This window comes from Rhinopithecus bieti, unplaced genomic scaffold, assembly GCF_001698545.2.
Source record: "Rhinopithecus bieti isolate Rb0 unplaced genomic scaffold, ASM169854v2 scaffold_1017, whole genome shotgun sequence".
NCBI classification, from domain to species: Eukaryota; Metazoa; Chordata; class Mammalia; order Primates; family Cercopithecidae; genus Rhinopithecus; species Rhinopithecus bieti.
Genome location: NW_016803657.1, coordinates 738,423 through 756,779, shown reverse-complemented (window position 1 = coordinate 756,779; position 18,357 = coordinate 738,423). Strand labels below are relative to the sequence as shown.

At 50.3% G+C, this 18,357-nt stretch overlaps 1 protein-coding gene across 1 annotated transcript in view; it reads left to right on the top strand.

Annotated features, from left to right (window-relative positions):
- NRXN2 (neurexin 2) overlaps positions 1-18,357 on the top strand; it is a 110,452-nt gene that overhangs the window by 32,608 nt on the left and 59,487 nt on the right. The window contains 3 exon segments of the mRNA XM_017892995.1: positions 5,707-5,751; positions 14,240-14,401; positions 15,157-15,595. Of these exon segments, the coding sequence (XP_017748484.1) occupies positions 5,707-5,751; positions 14,240-14,401; positions 15,157-15,595 (646 nt within the window).

The following is an 18,357-nucleotide window of genomic DNA, read 5'->3' as shown; positions in this document are numbered from 1 at the left end:
CCCAAGGATGCAGTCCCCAAGGATGGAGTCTCCTAAGGATGCATTCTCCTAGGGATGGAGTCCCTAAGGATAGAGTCCCCTAAAGATGCAGTCCCCAAGGATAGAGTCTGCCGAGGATGGAGTCCCCAAGAATGGAGTCCCCAAGGATGGATTCCCCAGTAATGGAGTCCCCCAGGGGCAGAGTACCCTAAAGATACAGTCCTCAGGAATGGAATCTGCCAAGGATGGAGTCCCCAAGGATGGAATAGCCAAAGATGGAATCCCCAAGAATGGAATCCCCAAGGTTGGAGTCCACCAAGGATGCAGTCCTCAAGGATGGAGTCCACAAACATGCGGTCTTCAAGGGTGGAGTCCACCAAGAATGTAGTCCTCCAAAGATGGAGTCCCCAAGCATGCAGTCCCCAAGGATGGAGTCACTAAGGACGAGGAGACCCCTGGGAGTCTAGGAATGCCTTCCTTAGGAACGCATTCCCCTAAGGATGGAGTCCCCAGGGGTGGAGTCCATCAGGCAATTAGATTCCTTTCCTCTCCTTCCTGCCCAGGCCTTTCTCCCTCTCTGGCATGGCATACATCCTGTCTCAGGGCCTGCTGTGCTGTTCTCCATACTCATCCGTGCCAGCTTTCTTAGTTTTTCCCTTTGTTTTCACAGTTCTCCTACAGACACCACTCATTTGCCCTCCTTTCTGCCTGGTGAAATCCTAGATCTGAGGTTTGAGTCAGAAAGATCAGGTTCAAATCCCAGCTCTGCCAATAGTTTGAGTGCTTTTAGGCAAGTTATACAACTTCTGTGAGCTTCAGCTCCTCATCAGCAAAGTGAGAATGAGCCTTTTGATGACTAACTGTGGTATTGCCTTAAAACACTCAACACAGTACCTGGCACGAATTAGTTGTGTTTTTTTTCAATCCTTCAAGCCCAGCTTAAATGCCACCATCTTCATAAAACCTTCCTTGATCCATTCCTCCAGCCAACCTTCCTTCTTGGCTATGTTCTTTGAGCCCTTGGAAACGTGTATTTGAGCCCTCTCGTCACATTCTGTCTGTGTTGTCAATATTTGTGTTCATTCCTTATCTGTACTTCTAGATGGTAATAAAATTGGTGGCTTAATACCAGCAACTATTGAGTGTTTGTAGTTGTTTTCCTAGTAGTTTTTTTCTGATCCATTTGGTCTCTTTCTTGAAGACAACTGGTAAGGTTTTGGACGCAAGGACCCATGTCCAAAAGTAGCAGATCTAACTACTTCACGTGAGCACTGAACTATTTCTTGTCCTCTTGGGAAAAAACCCTCCAATTCACTTTTTTACTTATTTTATTTATTTATTTTTTGGCAATAGAGTCTCACTTTGTCTCTCAGGCTGGAGTGCAGTGGCGCAATCTCGGCTCACTGCAACCTCTGTCTCCCAGGTTCAAGCGATTCTCCTGCCTCAGCCTCCTGAGTAGCTGAGATTACAGGTTCCTGCCACCATGCCCGGCTAATTTTTGTATTTTTAATAGACACAGGGTTTCACCATGTTGGCCAGGCTGCTCTTGAACTGTTGACCTCAAGTGATCCACCTACCTCAGCCTCCCAAAGTGCTGGGATTACAGGCATGAGCTACCGCGCCCGACCCTAATTCACTTTACAAGACCAGGAGAACACCTCTCCTGGTCGCTCCTCTAAATTTCCTCAGGGCTTTATCTTTCTGTCACAGTACTTCTCAGATCGCACTGTAACGTCTCTCCCCACTAGCCCCTGGCCTCAAAGATCTCATTTCTCTTTACTATCTCACCTAATTTTTATGACAACTCTGTGAGGTGGAGATATTATTCCCATTTTACTGATGAGAAAAACAAGACACAGAAGGTTAAAGAACTTGCTCAAGGTTATCCAGTTAGGAAGTGGTGGAGTTGGAAGTCTGACTTTGAAACCACTCTGATCCTCTGCTTCCAAGTGAGGGCCTGGTTGTTGTCATTGGTGCAAAATGCAAAGGAGGCTGGGGTTTGTCCTGTGCTTCTGTCATTCTTGGATGTTCTCAGATCTTGAAGCCATTTCAATGTTCTGCTTGTATCTCTGAAAAATGGGTCCCTCTTATGTGCAAGTGAAGTGGGTTCCTCTTCTCTTTGTCTTGAGCTTCTTTTACTCAAGTTCCACAGATTGTCTTCACCCCAGATTTTTATGATTTATGTAAATATTCCCCTCTCTTGGCTTTCTTGAGCAGGCTGGAGCTACACTCAGATTTCAAGGTAGAGATGGGGTATAGTTTTGTCCTGAGGCTCTCCTTTCTGCCTGGTGAATTCCTAGAGCTGGTGTTTGAGTCAGAAAGACTTGGTAAAAATGACCACTTGATATGATGCCTAACTTCTCCCCTCTGTGACTTTGATACCCTTCTCATTCATCATGTGTTGTCATGCTTGTGCTCCTAGGCTCCAGGAGCTCTCTAGCTGTTTCTGTGAGTGGGATAAAGCCTTTGTTGCTCATCTGTTATTCTGAAGTCTCAGCTCTCCAGATCCTGGCCATTGGGAAGGCCTAGGCTGCTGTGTACCCCTTCCCTGTGCTGTGTCCCAGGCCACCAGGAATGGGTTCCAGTGGAAGTTGCATTCTAGAATTTCACGACAATTGCCCCCATAAGCATGATCTCCATTGGACTGGGTCTGGATCCATAATCCCTAGGTCTAGAGGGGCCCCATCTCATCTACTCCAACCCTACTATTTTTAAGAGGAAAGCTGGATCTCTCATCAAATTTGTGGAAGGCCCAAGGGTTAGAACTCACATCTCTTTCTTCTCAGTCCTGATTTTTTTTTTTTTTTTTTGAGACAGAGTCTCGCTCTGTCGCCTAGGATGGAGTGCAGTGGCGTGATCTCTGCTCACTGTAAGCTCCGCCTCCCGGGTTCACACCATTCTCCTGCCTCAGCCTCCCGAGTAGCTGGGACTACAGGGACCTGCCACCACGCCCCACTAATTTTTTGTATTTTTAGTAGAGACGGGGTTTCACCATGTTAGCCAGGATGGTCTTGATCTCCTAACCTCGTGATCTGCCCGCCTTAGCCTCCCAAAGTGCTGGGATAACAGGCGTGAGCCACCGCACCTCGGCATCAATCCTGATTCTTAATTTGCTGTTCTGCTTGTTAAAATGGAATCTTCTTCTTAAAGTTGAAAACATTTAAATCTTATTTTATTCTCCACAACCAGTTCTAACTCAAAGAGTAGTAGTTGGATTTTTACCTCCAATGCCTTTTTCTTCCTGCCTTGTTTGACTAGGGCAGTGAAACCAGACAACACTTACCTTTTTGGGTCTGGTTGTTTAGCTGCCCTGAAGCTAATTGTTCCTTGTTCTGACTAGTTGGCCTCTTCATTTCATGACAGTCCTACCAGCCGCCAGTACTAATCCTCTTATCACACGCTATCCCCTGGCTCCCATCACTGCACCTGCAATTAGACTCTTCTCTTGCTATGTAAACTGCTTCTGCATCACTAATAATTAATATTGGTTATTCAGCACTTCTTCTGGCTGCTAAATATTGAATTCTGTTATTTTTAATTATACGAGGCCCTTATTCATTATCTTACTGAATTAGTCCTGTGCCCACTGGTTATAACAACTCTCTAACTAATGGATCTGTCCCTAGAATACCTCTCCTTCTCACAATCACACTCTCTGGGGTACAGTTTAGTATTTAACAGGCATCAAGCAATAATGTCCCTCCATCTCTAATACTCTTTTTTTTTTTTTTTTGAGACGGAGTCTGGCTCTGTCGGCCAGGCTGGAGTGCGGTGGCCGGATCTCAGCTCACTGCAAGCTCCGCCTCCCAGGTTCACGCCATTCTCCTGCCTCCGCCTCCCAAGTAGCTGGGACTACAGGCGCCCGCCTCATCGCCCGGCTAGTTTTTTGTATTCTTTAGTAGAGACGGGGTTTCACCATATTAGCCAGGATGGTCTCGATCTCCTGACCTTGTGATCCGCCCGTCTCGGCCTCCCAAAGTGCTGGGATTACAGGCTTGAGCCACCGCGCCCGGCCCATCTCTAATACTCTTAAGTACAGCTGCCTCAGTGCCTCTGACATGTCCTCCCCAAAGACAGGGATAATTTGGAAGGTGGTTGTTGCTGCTGTCTGTGGCAATGAGAAGAGAAAGTGAACTTAGAGCCACATGAGAGTGGGGACACTAGAGACTGGGGTAGAAAGAGTGCGCTTATAGCTTAGGGAAAAGTCAGGGATTTTAGAGGTTCCTTTTTATGGGTGTAGGGGAGTGAATTTCTGGTGCTGGCTCTGGGGAATGGAGACTCAGGGGTTTATGGGTGTACATGAAAGGAGGCTGTGCTGCCGGGATGGCCTTACCAATTCTAGAGACTGGTAGAGGTGGTGGTGGTGGGCACTTGATTCTGGGAGGGACAATAGCCCGGAGAGTAAGAGAATGGGGTTGGGGTGATTGAAGAGCCTGGAGAACTTTTGGTGAAAGTTCTGAAAAGTCAAGGTGGACATGTGGGAGGAGTCAGCTATGGGTGGGAGATGGGGAGGAGAGGGAGGAGGGTCTGCAATAATTTGATATAATGTATGAGCCATCTGCCAGCCCATGAAGGGCAACATTTCCTTTTCCCTGTACTGGTGGCGACTTACTCTCTCTTCCTTTCTTAAGGATGAGAAGAAAAAAAAACAAAAACAAAAACAAAAAACAGAGGAGCTGCTCCTCTCCTCAGTGACTCCCAGGATCGATTTGCGTATTCTCCATCCCCAGGAAAAGCAGGCATCCATGGTCCCTCCTATGCTCCTTGGGAACCCCTTCCTTTTGCCTCCAAAATGAAATTGCCTCTCATTCTTGCCAGTCCTTTGATTCTCCAGGGGTGATGCCCACTCTTCTTCCAGCCTGATAGCCAGCTGGCCCATCACCAACTGGTTAATCCATTGACCCGGCATGGCCACTGGTCAGCCAGTTGGCCAGCACCAACTCGCTCTTTAGCCAGTTCTCTGGAAAGCCATCTGGTTGATCAGTTAGCCAACAAACCTGTAAGTCCATGGCTCCAACCAATAGCCCAATCCTCCTCACAGCCCTTGTTCCCTCCCTTCCTTCCCCTAAACTCTCTAACATTTCAGCTGATAGGACTTACTAATACTGCATAATTGGGTCTGCTTCTTAATCCCCTGCCTTCCCCTTCTCACCCTCTGTTGGAAAACCCCGTTGCCGACTCTGTGTGTGTTACTAACGCGCTTATAACCCAGGGGACCAAGGGATGGGCAGGGACAGGTGGGGCAAGGTATGAATGAAAAACCGAACTAACCTTTCTGTCTCATCTGCGGAATGTCGGCCATCTTTAAGTCTTTGGTTTCTTGGTCCAGTTCTTTTGTTGTTTTCTTCTCTACTAACCAAGGTCTCTAACTGTTCCCCTTCTCTGCAGACGGCTCTTCTTCGGGGAGGGGATGAGGGGGGAGAGGAATCCAGAGGAGGGATGGGGGAGGGATGGGGAGAAGAAGGGACTTAATTTTTGTGTGTGTTTTATTTCTCCTCCCCCCATTACAATTTAATTTTCTTTAAACAAATACTTTCACTGAACCTAAGGTGGGAGGGTTGGAACAAACAACCAAATATATATAGATATATATTTTTTCCTCCTTCCTTGAGTTTCACAGTTGGTCATTTTATTTTTCTTTTCTTTTCGTTCTGTTCTTTTGTTGTCGTGTTTGTTGTTGTTTTTTGACATCCCCCTCCTCCCCATCCCCCCATATCTCCGGTGAAGCACGCAGGGATTGGACACGCTATGGTAAACAAACTGCATTATCTGGTAGATATCACTCTAATTGTCTTACCGTTTGGTTTGCCGTGGGTTTTTTAACTGTTCGATTCTCCCTCTTTTGTTTCCTCTCCCTGTTTGGTTTTTTGGTTGTTTTGCTCTTCCAATTGTTTTTTGCGTCCTGGACAATCTTTAGATTTTGCTTCTCTTTTAGTTTCCCTCTTTCCCTTTTCTTTCTTTTTTGGTCCAAACTGAAATACAAAAGACAAATGGATATCGAGGAATTTGGCTTGTCCCTGCTGTAATCCCTAACTCCTGAATTCAGATTCCTGGCCAGAGAGACCTGGGGGCAGGCCCCATGTTCATCGGCTCTGGTTAGACCAGCCCCGATGCCAGGCTGCTTATTTCTATTGCTTTATTTTGTTCTTTTCCCTCCCCTCCCTTGTTTTTTCTCTTTGATTTAGTTTCTTGGTCCCCTGAAAATCCATGGAAAACACCATCCCATGACATGCTATGCTCTGCTCACTGTCAGCTCCCTGGACAGGGCCCCTCAAGTTTGGGAAGGGGGCTGGGGGTGAGACCTCCAGTGGCAGCCAGCGGGGTGGGTTCCCAGGGGTGGGGGGCATGGCCTTGGGAGATGCGGAGCTGCCTGAGATCAGTCCAGACCTCATGCAAATCATCAGTTCATAGCAGTTTGGGGGCTGCCCCATGCTGGCTGCTCCAGGAAAGGTGCCGTCCCTTCCCTCACTTCTCAGCCTTGAGAGTTCCTGGTTCCATGTCCCCCACATTTTGCATGGCATGAATGGTCTTTTCCCCCGACCAGGGATAGCGTCCAGTTCCCCGCAACTGCTCCGCTGCTCTGACTAACACTGTGTTTCACACTGTCTTCCTTCCCCTCACCCCCTGCCCTCTCTGCCCACTGCCTGCCCCGCATGGCCTCTGACAGGGGCTGGTTTCCTTTCCTGTTGAGGGGAGTGAGAGGAGGAGGCCTGCAGGGGTAGGAAGGGGCAGCATTGGTTGTCCTTGTCACCGAGTTCCTCTGTTTGGGTTGGGCTCAGTCCTGGTGAGTGTTGGTGTGGGTGTCTGTGTAAATGCAGCTGGTGTGTGTTGGTGTGTGGGTGTGACTGTGTGTAAATGTTGGCGTGACATTTTGGGGTGTTAGTGGGAAGCTGTACCGTGTATGTGCGAGGCTCTGCTGGTGACTCTCCATGTGTGAGCTGGTGTGAGCTGGGGGCTGCGTGACTGTGTAGGTTTTTGAGCCTGGTGAGGACTCTGTGTGGAGGTGGACTGTGGGGACTGGCCCTTCAGTCGCAGTGCCATGGCAGGCAGGAACAGGGAAGGAACTGGGGCTAGCTCTTTGCTCCTTGCTTTGCCTCAGAGTGTGTGCCCGCAGGCCTTGCTGCGTGCGATCCCCTGGGATTCCCTTGTGCCTGCCCAGTCCTGGCTCTGCAGCAGCAGCCGGTTAGTCATCGCCTATTAATAATGCAGAGTGATTGAGCACCAGGCCGGGGACCCTGCAGATGGACGTGTCTGCTCCCGTGGGGCCGGCGCTGCTTGGGGCAGCTGCCTGGCCTGCCCATCCACCCAGGTTTGCATGGCTGGCTGGTGAGGAGGGAAGCGTGACAGTTGGGGCTCCCAATCTGAGTGTCTCCCCCACTTCCCTAGGAGGCTCTACCTCTGAGGCTACATCTGGCTTTTCCTGAACTTTTGCGGGTCCATGTTTTCCTGTACCCATATAGACTAGTGCCCATGGCCAAAGCCATTCCAGCCCTCCCCAATTTAAGATCTCAGGTTACCACTCCCAGTGGTCTTGGTGTTCCAATGGGGCATACAGTGCCAGGTTTCTTGTTCCTCCAGCTGCTGCTTCTAGGAGTTAGCTGCTACCTGCCCGGCTCAGGCCAGGCCATTGAGTGCCTGTCAGGAGCTGGCCATTTGGAACTTTCTTTATGGTGCTTCACTAGATAGCCAACCTGTGACTTTGGGGACAGAAGGGAGGCAAGATCAAGCCATGTGGTACACCCCAAGCCTCTGGGTAATACCATCCTAGAATTAGGACCCAGCAGACTTTCCATCTAGCCTCAATTTGGTTAAAAATTGACCACGTGGGTTGAGTCTACTAAAGCTCAGTTTCCTTATCTACCAAATGGGCTAATAGGGGTAATATACCTGCATTGCCTACTACATGGAATCAGTGTGAAGATCAAGTAGAGTAATAGAAGTGAAAACATTTGTACTCTGTAAAGGAAATTGTAATGTTACTAAGCTTTATAAAATGTTAACTGATTGTCTCAGTGTTTCCAGGGGCAGGGATGTTTTGTAAAGAAATGATTCTCTTCCATAGCAAACCCTGGAGAATATAACATCTCTGGCCCACTGGAGATCCTATTGCTATCTCTTCTTAAGAATCAGTCCCAAAATAACTGTGTGAAACCCTAGAATGCTTCAGGAATTGGGCTGGAGAAGAGGAGGAAAGATGAATGACTTGATTAAATTGGTTAAGAAGCAACAACCAGCTAGGCACCTGTAATCCCAGCTACTTGAGGCTGAGGTGGTTAAGTTGGTTAAGAAGGAAACAACCTGCTGGGTGTGGTGGCTCACTCCTGTAATCCCAGCATTTTGGGAGGCTGAGGCGGGTGGATCACCTGAGTCCAGGAGTTCAAGGCCAGCCTGGCCAACATGGTGAAACCCTGTCTCTACTAAAAATACAAAAAAATAGCCGGGTGTGGTGATGGGCATCTGTAATCCCAGCTACTCAGGAGGCTAAGGCACGAGAATTACTTGAACCTGGGAGGCCAAGGTTGCAGTGAACCGAGATCGCGCCACTGCACTCCAGCCTGGGCAACAGGAGTAAAACTCCATCTCCAAAACAAAACAAAACAGAACAAAACAAAACATAAAACAAAAAGAAGAAGCCAACAACCAGCTATGAACCTGTAATCTCAGCTACTCAAGGCTGAGATGGGAAGATTGCATGAGCCCAGGAGTTCAAGACTAGCCTGGGTGACATAGCAAGACCCCCCTCCCCTCTTTTTTTTTTGAGATAGAATCTGGCTCTGTTGCCTACACTGGAGTGAAGTGACGTGATCTCGGCTCACTGCAACCTCTGCCTCCTGAGTTCAAGCAATTCTCATGCCTCAGCCTCCTGAGTAGCTTGGACTACAGGTGCACGCCACCATACCTGGCTAATGTTTTGTATTTTTAGTAGAGACAGGATTTCACCATGTTGCCCAGGCTGGTCTCGAATTCCTGAGCTCAGGCATTCCACCCACCTCGGCTTCCCAAAGTGTTAGGATACAGGCATGAGCCATTGTGCCCTGGCAAGACACCATCTCTAAAACAAACAAACAAACAAACAAACAAACAAGACCCTATCTCTAAAACAAACAGACACACACACAAAACAAACAAGCAAAAGTAAACAATACTCTCTTGTTTCAGCCCTGAAAAGGAAAGTATCTGCCCAATTGTGAGTCTCTAAAGTCTGTACTTTCCTGCATGAGCAATACTGACTGGTAAACAGATCTGGTTGCCTTTTGGTGGCCTCATAGACCTTCATAAACCTGTACTAGGAATCAGCTCTTTCCGGCCAAGACCAGAGTCTGAGGCCTTGTAACAGGGTTCGATGTGTTCTGATTCCCAAGGCATCCCCCAGACAGGTTTTGGTTAGTTTCCAGTTTATTTTTACTAACTCATGTATATGGACTCTTTTCATGTTGTTTGAGCACTTCTTCTTCGGGGAGAGGGTGGATATAAAGCAAAAAGGCCAACCTTGAGAAGGTTGAGAAGTTTGGATTAGGTGTGATCAGGCTAATGGAGTTTGCTTGTAAAAATAATGATAGCTCTTTGTGCGCACACTGGGAGTCTTTATATAGCTTTCCTCTTTTGAATATCATTTAAACTTGATGAATGCCTGGGTTGCACGTAGCAGGCAGAGACTGTTCCCAGTTAACAGATGGGGAAAGCTGAAGCCCAGAGAAAGCACCTTGTCTAGGGTCACATAGCCAGATATGGAGGAGTTTCACTTCAGTTTTCTCATTTGATGCTCAGCGTAAGCCTGGAAGAAATGGGAGCCCCAGAAGTTGTTAAACTCCTCTCACAGATGAGAGTCAGAGGTAAAATGGGATTGTTTTGGAAAAGGATAAAGCCTGAATGAGAGCCCAGGATTTCTGACCTGATATCTTTCCTCTCTATTCCCAAACTATCAAATCCAGACCTCAGGATTCACGACAGGGCTGTGCCTGCCGGTTCAGTCCATCTTCGTGGTGTATCTTTCCAGCTCGAGTCTCTGGTTAGTTTCTGCCCTCTCATTGAACAGGTAGCTAACCCAAACCCTTAGCAGGACTTGCAGTACCTCACTCAGCCTGGAGACCCTTTCTTCCCCTTTGTCTTTGTCCCTTATTTCCATCCACTCAATCCTAAGGGGATGCCAGGACCTTTCCCCTAGACTAGTTGCTCTTAACCACCTTTGGCTCTTGGATACCTTTGAGAATTTGATGACAGCAATGGACTCTCACAGGAAAAAAGCCCACGGAGGCAGTTTTGCACACAATATCAAGGGACATGGAATCTCCCTAGCTCAGTCAACTTGCCCACAAGTTAAAAATACCTGCCCTCCGTCTTGTTCTCCCCAGAATAAGTTCCCCTCCCAAGGAGGTCAGTGACCCTGTGATCATCACAGGCAGCTGAGAAAGGCTTCAGAAGATGGCAGAAGGATACTTCCCCTCTTCCTCAGCCTTTCTTCCTAAGGCATGGTGGGCATGAAGTGCCCACCAATGTGGAGTTATTTATGGCCAGGACCTAGTTTCATATCCTGCACAGCCTGCCACAGGGGAGGTACGTGGAACAGAAAGAGAAGTGGGGTCAGCAGGGAGGGCTGAGAGCCCACCCAAGTCACAGGCTGCCCCTTGTGGCCACCTCCATCCAGCCTCTCTGCTTCTGGGGAGCACAGTGGGGGCTGGGCCGTGGGCTCCTGCTGCCTCTGCACCCTCTCCCTTCTCCTCTGGCTGGACACAACTCTTCCAGGGCAGAAGCTCTGGCTCATTCCCCTTGGCCAGTTCAGTACCCACTTGGCTTGCTTGTCTGTGTTGAGCGGGTTGGCATGGGTTGGGTGCAGACACTCTGCTATGTCTCAGTGCTGCTGTTTGGAAGGAGACAGCTGGAACATCTCACTGCCTTGGGTAGGATGTGGTACGTACGCAGGTGTGTCTGGGGATTGGTGATCCGTGGCGAATGGGTGGTGGAATGAGTCTTGGGTCGCCTGCTTATGAGGACAGTAGAGTCAAATGTCTTTTCTCTTTCTTTTTCAACCCTTAAAGTGTCTCTGTCCTAGTGGTCACTCCTCTCTTTTCCCCTCATCATCAGAAGGAAGCTCTCTCCCTACCTGCACCCCATAGCTCTGTCGCCTCCATCTCTGCTCCTCCCAATGCCCCTGCCCTGCACACCTTCTTACCTGGCTGCCTTTCTCTGGCCTGTCCTGCTGGGCCTAGCCCTCACCCTGCTCCTCTAACCTGCATGTGTCCAGCTGCAGTGGCTGTTCTGTGTTGCACGACCCCCTCCTTTCCCTCCTCCCCCACCGGCCCCACCCCTTCCAGAAGATGCGTGGGGGGGGTTGGGGGGCAGGGGCATCATGAACCCCTGGGGTGGAGGGGACCGGGGAATTATTCCCCTGTTTCCTGCTTTTACTAACGAACCTGCCATTTTTGTGTCTGGACTTTGATTTGTCTGAGGGAACAGTCGGGTTTTACTAATCTAAGTCATCTCCCTCCTTGCCTTCCCCAGAGACCTTCCTCCATTCCCTCTACCCTTGGCTTCCTTTCCACCCAGAACCCATCCCCACTTTCTCCCTCTACTCCCCACCTCTGGCTGATCCCCTTCCTCAGGGCACTTCCTTATGTTGTCCTTCCTCCTGCTACCCCACCCCCAGGCCCAGCCCTGGGCCATAAGAGGGTGATTAAGGCAGCCCTTTCCCAGTAGGAAGCACATGGGAGTGATCTGCAAAAAGCCCAGGGGGGCAAGGTGAGATTGTGCCCAGTCAGGAGGGAAACTGAGGAGGGTATTTCCTCCTCTCTACCCCACACTGTCACCTCGTTTAAGTCTGAGAGGGCAAAGGGAGGGTGACTTTGGCAAATGGAGTGGGATAGAGAGAGCCCATAGGGTGAGGGAGATGGCCAGTGGCTGGTGCCCTGGCTTCTGAGGTCAGGGAGGGAGGACACAGCTGAGGGGCTCAGGTGGGCTGGGGACCAAAAGAGGAGATTCTCTTCCTGGGGAGCTTTGGGACCAGCAGAGCCCTTTCCCTGCACTGAAGCAGGAGTGCACTTGAGTTTCTGTCACCAAAGTCACAGGCTCCCTAGGTGTTAGGTTCATAGATGGAGATGCCAGCTATGTGGCCCTGGGTCATAAGATGATCTTTAATGGCTATGTGCTGTATACCCTGGATTATGTTCAGATTAGTGGGGTTACAGGGACATGTCAGGCTGGTGCCTACCCCTCAGGAGCTGACCAGTTGGGGTGACCAGACTTAGGCACAGGAAGTAATCAGCAGCCCAGTTCCTGGGCTCTCAGTGCAGCATCAGGGAGAGTGGAGGTGGAGGGCTGGATGGAGCTGAATTTGTCCCAGGGAGGCCCGTTCAGCCTATTACCCACTCCCTGTCTTATCCCTGACCTTTCATCCCGGTTCCTTCTTCCCTTTCTCCAGCCCCTCTCTGCCAGGTCTAATCTCGTTTGCATGTTTTTGTGACTAATACTTTGACCCTTCCCTTTTCTACCCAGACCCCTACTTCCCAGCCTTAGGGTGGGGTGGAGGGAAGAAGAAATAAATGGTAATGACTGGCCCTCCCCTCAAATAAGATTCAAAAGCTTTCAGACTGCCCCTTTCCACAAAGACACCCCCTTACCTTCTGCTCTTGAACCTAGTTACCCCAGCACAAGGTTTGATGGTTCCCAGGAGGTGGAGAGTGGGGCTCAGCTCTACCCTATACGCTGCAAGGCTCCAGCCAAGCACAAGAGGGATTCGGGGGTCCTGGGAAGGCAGGAAGCTCCCTTACCCCAGTTCTGCTCATGTCCCTTTGGAGTTCCTCCGTTCACCCACTGAGACTGTGGACCCCTGGAGACCAGTCGCTGGAAGATGGCTGGTGGCATGTGGATATAGACTGGTGTGGGTGAGGAGGGCATAGGATGTGACTGGAAGGCCCCAATCTCTAGACTGCTCCTGAAAGAGGGTGCTGAGGCACTCTTGGGGAATGAGAAATGGGGTGAGCTGTGGCCTGTGGAAACACAGTGTTGGGCTAACCCTGAGCCAGCTTCCTATTGACCCTGCAGAGCTCTGCCCTCTTTCCCAGCTGACCTTCCCAAACCACTGCCTTCCTAGAGTAGGGGCTCATGGTCTCATAGCCCTTGGCCCTTCTCCCATAACCTTTTTGGGTGTCTTGAACCCTTGTGGGCTGCTTGTAGAGTTAGATTTTTTGGAGACTAGGTGGACATTTGCCTGGGGAGACTGGGGAAGTCAGAGAGTTTCCTGTCCTTGTCACGCCCTGCCCCGCCCCACCTAAGATCACTTCTGCATTCTCCAGGCCATCGCTGAGCCCCCGTGCCTCCTGGAACACCAAGTACTCCCCCATTCCCACTCATCCTGCTTTCTTACTGAACTTTCAGCCCAGGGGCAAGGTATTCATGAGGTTAGCTCTATCCCCCTCTGTTCCCTAAGCTGGCCCTGACTCCCTGGAGTAACTCTGGTGGTGTTCGTAGACAAGGCAATTAGATAGGAAGAAGGAAGAGTGGACTAATGTAGCTAAAGAGCTCCCTCTCCTTTGGAGGCAAGAGAGTGACCTGAATATAAGGAGATCTGAGGAGCCAAGAGACAGACTCAGGAAAGGGCTAGAAGTACAAACCCGGAGACTGGGCAGCAGGGGTGGAAATCAGCCACGATGGGCAACCCCAGAAAGTTTCAAGACTTTCTAGGAATATCTGAGTTCCTGGTCCTCACACTGCTATCTTCCATCTCCCTACTGGGTTCAGACTGAAAGGCTTCCCAGCACCCAGCGGAGAGGGCTGCAGGTGAGTCTAAGCCACCAAGGTCCGGGGAACACCATTCTCTGGCACACTTTTGAAAGAAGTTCTGGAGTCATGTGTGTGTCCAGAGAGTACCTTCAGGAGAAGAAAAGTGAGGATGCCATCTGCACCCATCCTGTGCCCCAGAATGGGGGATCCGTCCTGGAGCCCACATTCTTGTTCAGAGTGCCTTCCAGGAACAACTTCTTGGGGGACCTCATGGGGAGCTCTCCAAGTACCCTTCAGGCTCCTGCCTGCTGAGCTGGGGGCCAGAGGGCAGGTCTTAGCCCACCCTGAAACCATCAAATCTTGTGCTGCCTCCTTTTCCTCATTCCCTCTCTTCCCCCACTGTTCCTTCTCCAAGACAAGCAGACATAAAATGGGGTCCCCTCCCCTGCTGCCCTCTGGCCCCTCCTTTGCCCAGTCGTAGCTCTTCCTAGGGATTTGATGTTGGTTGTCTCCTGTCTTTCTCCCTCCCTCCTGGGCTGGGCAGGTGACCATCTCGGTGGACGGGATCCTGACCACCACAGGCTACACGCAGGAGGATTACACCATGCTGGGCTCTGATGACTTCTTCTACATTGGGGGCAGCCCCAACACAGCTGACCTGCCGGGCTCGCCCGTCAGCAACAACTTCATGGGCTGCCTCAAGGACGTGAGTAGGGCTAGGGAGGGGCTGCAGGCCGTTCAGGAGCCCTTTGGCTCCTGTCTTCAGTGTGACTTAGTCTGACCTGGCTAGGTGTCTGGGTCCTCTGTTGCTTCCAAGTCCATGGTGGGAGACACCCCCTCTTTAAAACCTAAGGCCCACTGACTCCATCAAGAAGCTTCTCCCCTCTCGTTTCCTTGAGCCTTAGAAGCTCCCATCCTCATAGAGGACCCTCAAAGGCAGCTGTGGAACAGAGGAAAGAATGCTGGGTGTGAAGACTAAAGACCTTTGCTTGAGTCCCAGCTCTTCCACTCATTGGTTCTGTGACTGTGGTCAAGTCACTTGACTGTCTAATGCTGAGTTTCCTCCTCTGTAGATGGGTAGTCAGTGCCTACTTCATAAGGTTGTGAGGCGCACATAAGAGTGTAAGTGAACATACTTCATCAAGTAGAAAATGGCTACCACATATCAGTGGCCTTGTCATTATTATGAACTGCAATTTAGTGGGCACTGAGAGCCCACAGGGCAAGTCACCGTGCTCCTGCTGGGCCAGAAGACAGGACAGGACAGGCAAGGGAGGTGCTTGTTCACAGCCTCTGTGCCTGAAGCTCCGGAACAGAGGCCTAAGGGGAGTGGTCTGGTGGAACTGAGCAGGGGCTACAAGGGTGGGTGACTGGGTCCCCTGGTGCTCACTGCTGGGTGGGAGTGACCAGGCCCTAAGCTGCTTTCTGATTCTTTATACCTGACGCCACCCCTCCCTGCAGGTGGTCTATAAGAACAACGACTTCAAACTGGAACTATCCCGCCTGGCAAAGGAAGGGGACCCCAAGATGAAGCTGCAGGGGGACTTGTCATTCCGCTGTGAGGATGTGGCTGCCCTGGACCCTGTGACCTTTGAGAGTCCCGAGGCCTTTGTGGCGCTGCCCCGCTGGAGTGCTAAGCGCACTGGCTCCATCTCCCTAGACTTCCGCACCACTGAGCCCAACGGGCTGCTGCTCTTCAGCCAGGGCCAGCGGGCTGGGGGTGGAGCTGGCAGCCACAGCTCTGCTCAGCGGGCCGACTACTTTGCCATGGAGCTTTTGGACGGCCACCTCTATCTTCTGCTGGACATGGGATCTGGGGGCATCAAGCTGCGGGCATCCAGCCGCAAGGTCAATGATGGCGAGTGGTGTCACGTGGACTTCCAGAGGGACGGGCGAAAAGGTCAGGAGGCCTCTGGACCCTTCCCCTTCCATGGGCCACCCCTTTCCATCTGCCCTGACATGCTCTCCGTCTCTCTTCAGTGGGTCTCTTCTACACCATTTCCTATACTCTTCCCTGCCACCTCTCCTCCACCCCTCCTCACGTCTTGTCCTTTCTGGACATTGGCAGAAAGAGCACAGCATTTGATGTCAGTCAGACCTGGATCACACCTCAGCTCCCCTACTTGCTGCAAGTGAGACTCCATTTCCTTATCTGTAGCAGGAATAATCCCACAAGGGCCATCAAGAGGAGAAAATAAGAGCACACCTGTAGAAGGATTAGCACAGTGGCCAACATAGACACCCCATTCTCCTTTAAGAATATATCTTCCGGCCAGGTGTGATGCCTCTCGCCTGTAATCCCAGCATTTCAGGAGGCCAAGGTGGGCAGATCATGAGGTCAGATCGAGACCATCCTGGCTAACATGGCAAAACCTCGTCTCTACTAAAATTACAAAATATTAGCCAGGTGTGGTGGTGGGCACCTGTAGTCCCGGCTACTCAGAGGCTGACACAGAAGAATGGCATGAACCCGGGGGAGGCGGAGCTTGCAGTGAGCCGAGATCACACCACTGCACTCCAGCCTGGGTGACAGACTCTGTCTCAAAAAAAAAAAAAAAAAACAAGAAAATATTTTCCCCCCCCGCCCCGCCCCCCTTTTTTCTGACATTCCATTAAAAAAAAAAAAAAAAAAAAAAAAAAAACTAACTCACTAGGCTGGGCACTGTGGCTCACACCTGTAATCCTAGCATTTTGGGAGGCCGAGGTGGGTGGACCATTTGAGGTCAGGAGTTCGAGACCAGCCTGGTCATCATGGTGAAACCTCGTCTCTACTAAAAATACAAAAATTAGCCGGGCATGGTGGTGCACTCCTGTAGTCCCAGCTAATTGGGAGACTGAGGCAGGAGAATCGCTTGAACCTGGGAGGCGGAGGTTGCAGTGAGCCAAAATCCTGCCATTGCACTCCAGCCTGGGTGACAGAGGAAGATTGTCCAAAAAAAAAGAAGAAAAAAAAAAAATTAACTCAACAGTTACTGAGCACCCACTGTGTGCCAGATGCTGTCCAAGGTTCTGGAGATATGGACAGCAGGGAAACTAAAAAGACTATCTTCGCTGTCACAGAACCTCTGTTCTGGTGTGGGATGGGAGAGCATGGAGTGAAAAAGACAGTGAATAGCCCCACACCCCCACCTAGCAGTGAGGGCTCTAGAACAGTTAAGTGTCAGGGCAGAGAGTCCTGGGGTCAAGCAGATGCCTGTTCTTGAACCTTCTGTTGCTTCTAGCCACTCTCTTCTTCACCCTCCATTTCAGTGTCTTGCATCCTCTTCCTGTTTTCTGTCTGCTAATTCTCTCTCCTTTACGCTTCTCCATCTTGTTGAACATGAGAGAATTATCCAAGAAAGGGAAATTGATATAAATGAGAACTGACACATTATCCTATTTAAGCACTTATCAACGCTAGCTAAATTTTTTTTTTTTTTTTATACGGAGTCTTGCTCTATCGCCCAGGCTGAAGTGCAGTGGTGCGATCTCAGCTCACTGCAACCTTCACCTCCCAGGTTCAAGCGATTCTCCTGCCTCAGCCTCCTGAGTAGCTGGGACTACAGGCGCCTGCCACCACGCCCGGCTAATTTTTTGTATTTTTAGTAGAAACAGGGTTTCACCGTCTTAGCCAGGATGGTCTTGATCTCCTGTCCTGGTGATCAGCCTGCCTTGGCCTCTCAAAGTGCTGGGATTACAGGCGTGAGCCACAGCACCTGGCCAACGTCAGCTAAATTTTTGTGCTCCTCCGCCTGTCACTGAGCTGGGCCTGTGAGTTTGGGTGGAGTGACTGTTCCTCCCTGTGCAGGAACGAGGGGCCCCTGTGGCTCCCGGAGAACGACAGCTTCTCATGGGCTTTCTATTTCTTTCGCTTCCGTCCTCGAAGTGTTGCTTCCCCCGGGCTTCACATTAAATGATTTCATCCCCGGGTTGTGTCTCAGGACAGCACCAGGAATTCTTCCCGGAGCTCTCTGTGCCCCAGGGTTTCCACCAGGTGGTCAGTAACACTCTAGGTTGGAAGTCTGCCCAAACCTTGCAGGGCACTGCAGGGCTTCCACTTCTCTGTGCTTTCAGGAAGTACTCCTGTTAGCTCACACCAATCTCTGGAGCCAGAGTCTGGACCAGGTCTGGCTGGTCCTTGGATTCCTGTCTTGACCAATTCTGGACATTTCTGACGACCCATTTCTTTTCTTTTTTTTTTTTGAGATGAAGTCTTACTCTGTTGCCCAGTCTGGAGTGCAGTGGTGTGATCTCAGCTCACTGCAACCTCCGCCTCCCGGGTTCAAGCGATTCTCCTGCCTCAGCCTCCCAAGTAGCTGGGATTATAGGCACATGCCACCATGCCTGGCTAATTTTTATATTTTTATTGGAGACGGGGTTTTACCATTTTGGCCAGGCTGGTCTTGAACTCCTGACCTTGTGATTCACCTGCCTCAGCCTCCCAAAGTGCTGTACCAAAGTGCTGGGATTACAGCGTGAGCCACCGCGCCTGGCCTCTGATGACCCATTTCATATGTGTACACAAACACAGACTTGGGGCAGCTCTTCCAAGAAAACTATCTTAGATCTTTTCCATTTTTTTCTATTTTTGTTTTTGCAATTGTGGTAAATGATACATAACAAAATTTGCCACCCTTTCCTGCAGATCATGTGGGACAGAAAAAAAAAAGAAAAACAAAACAG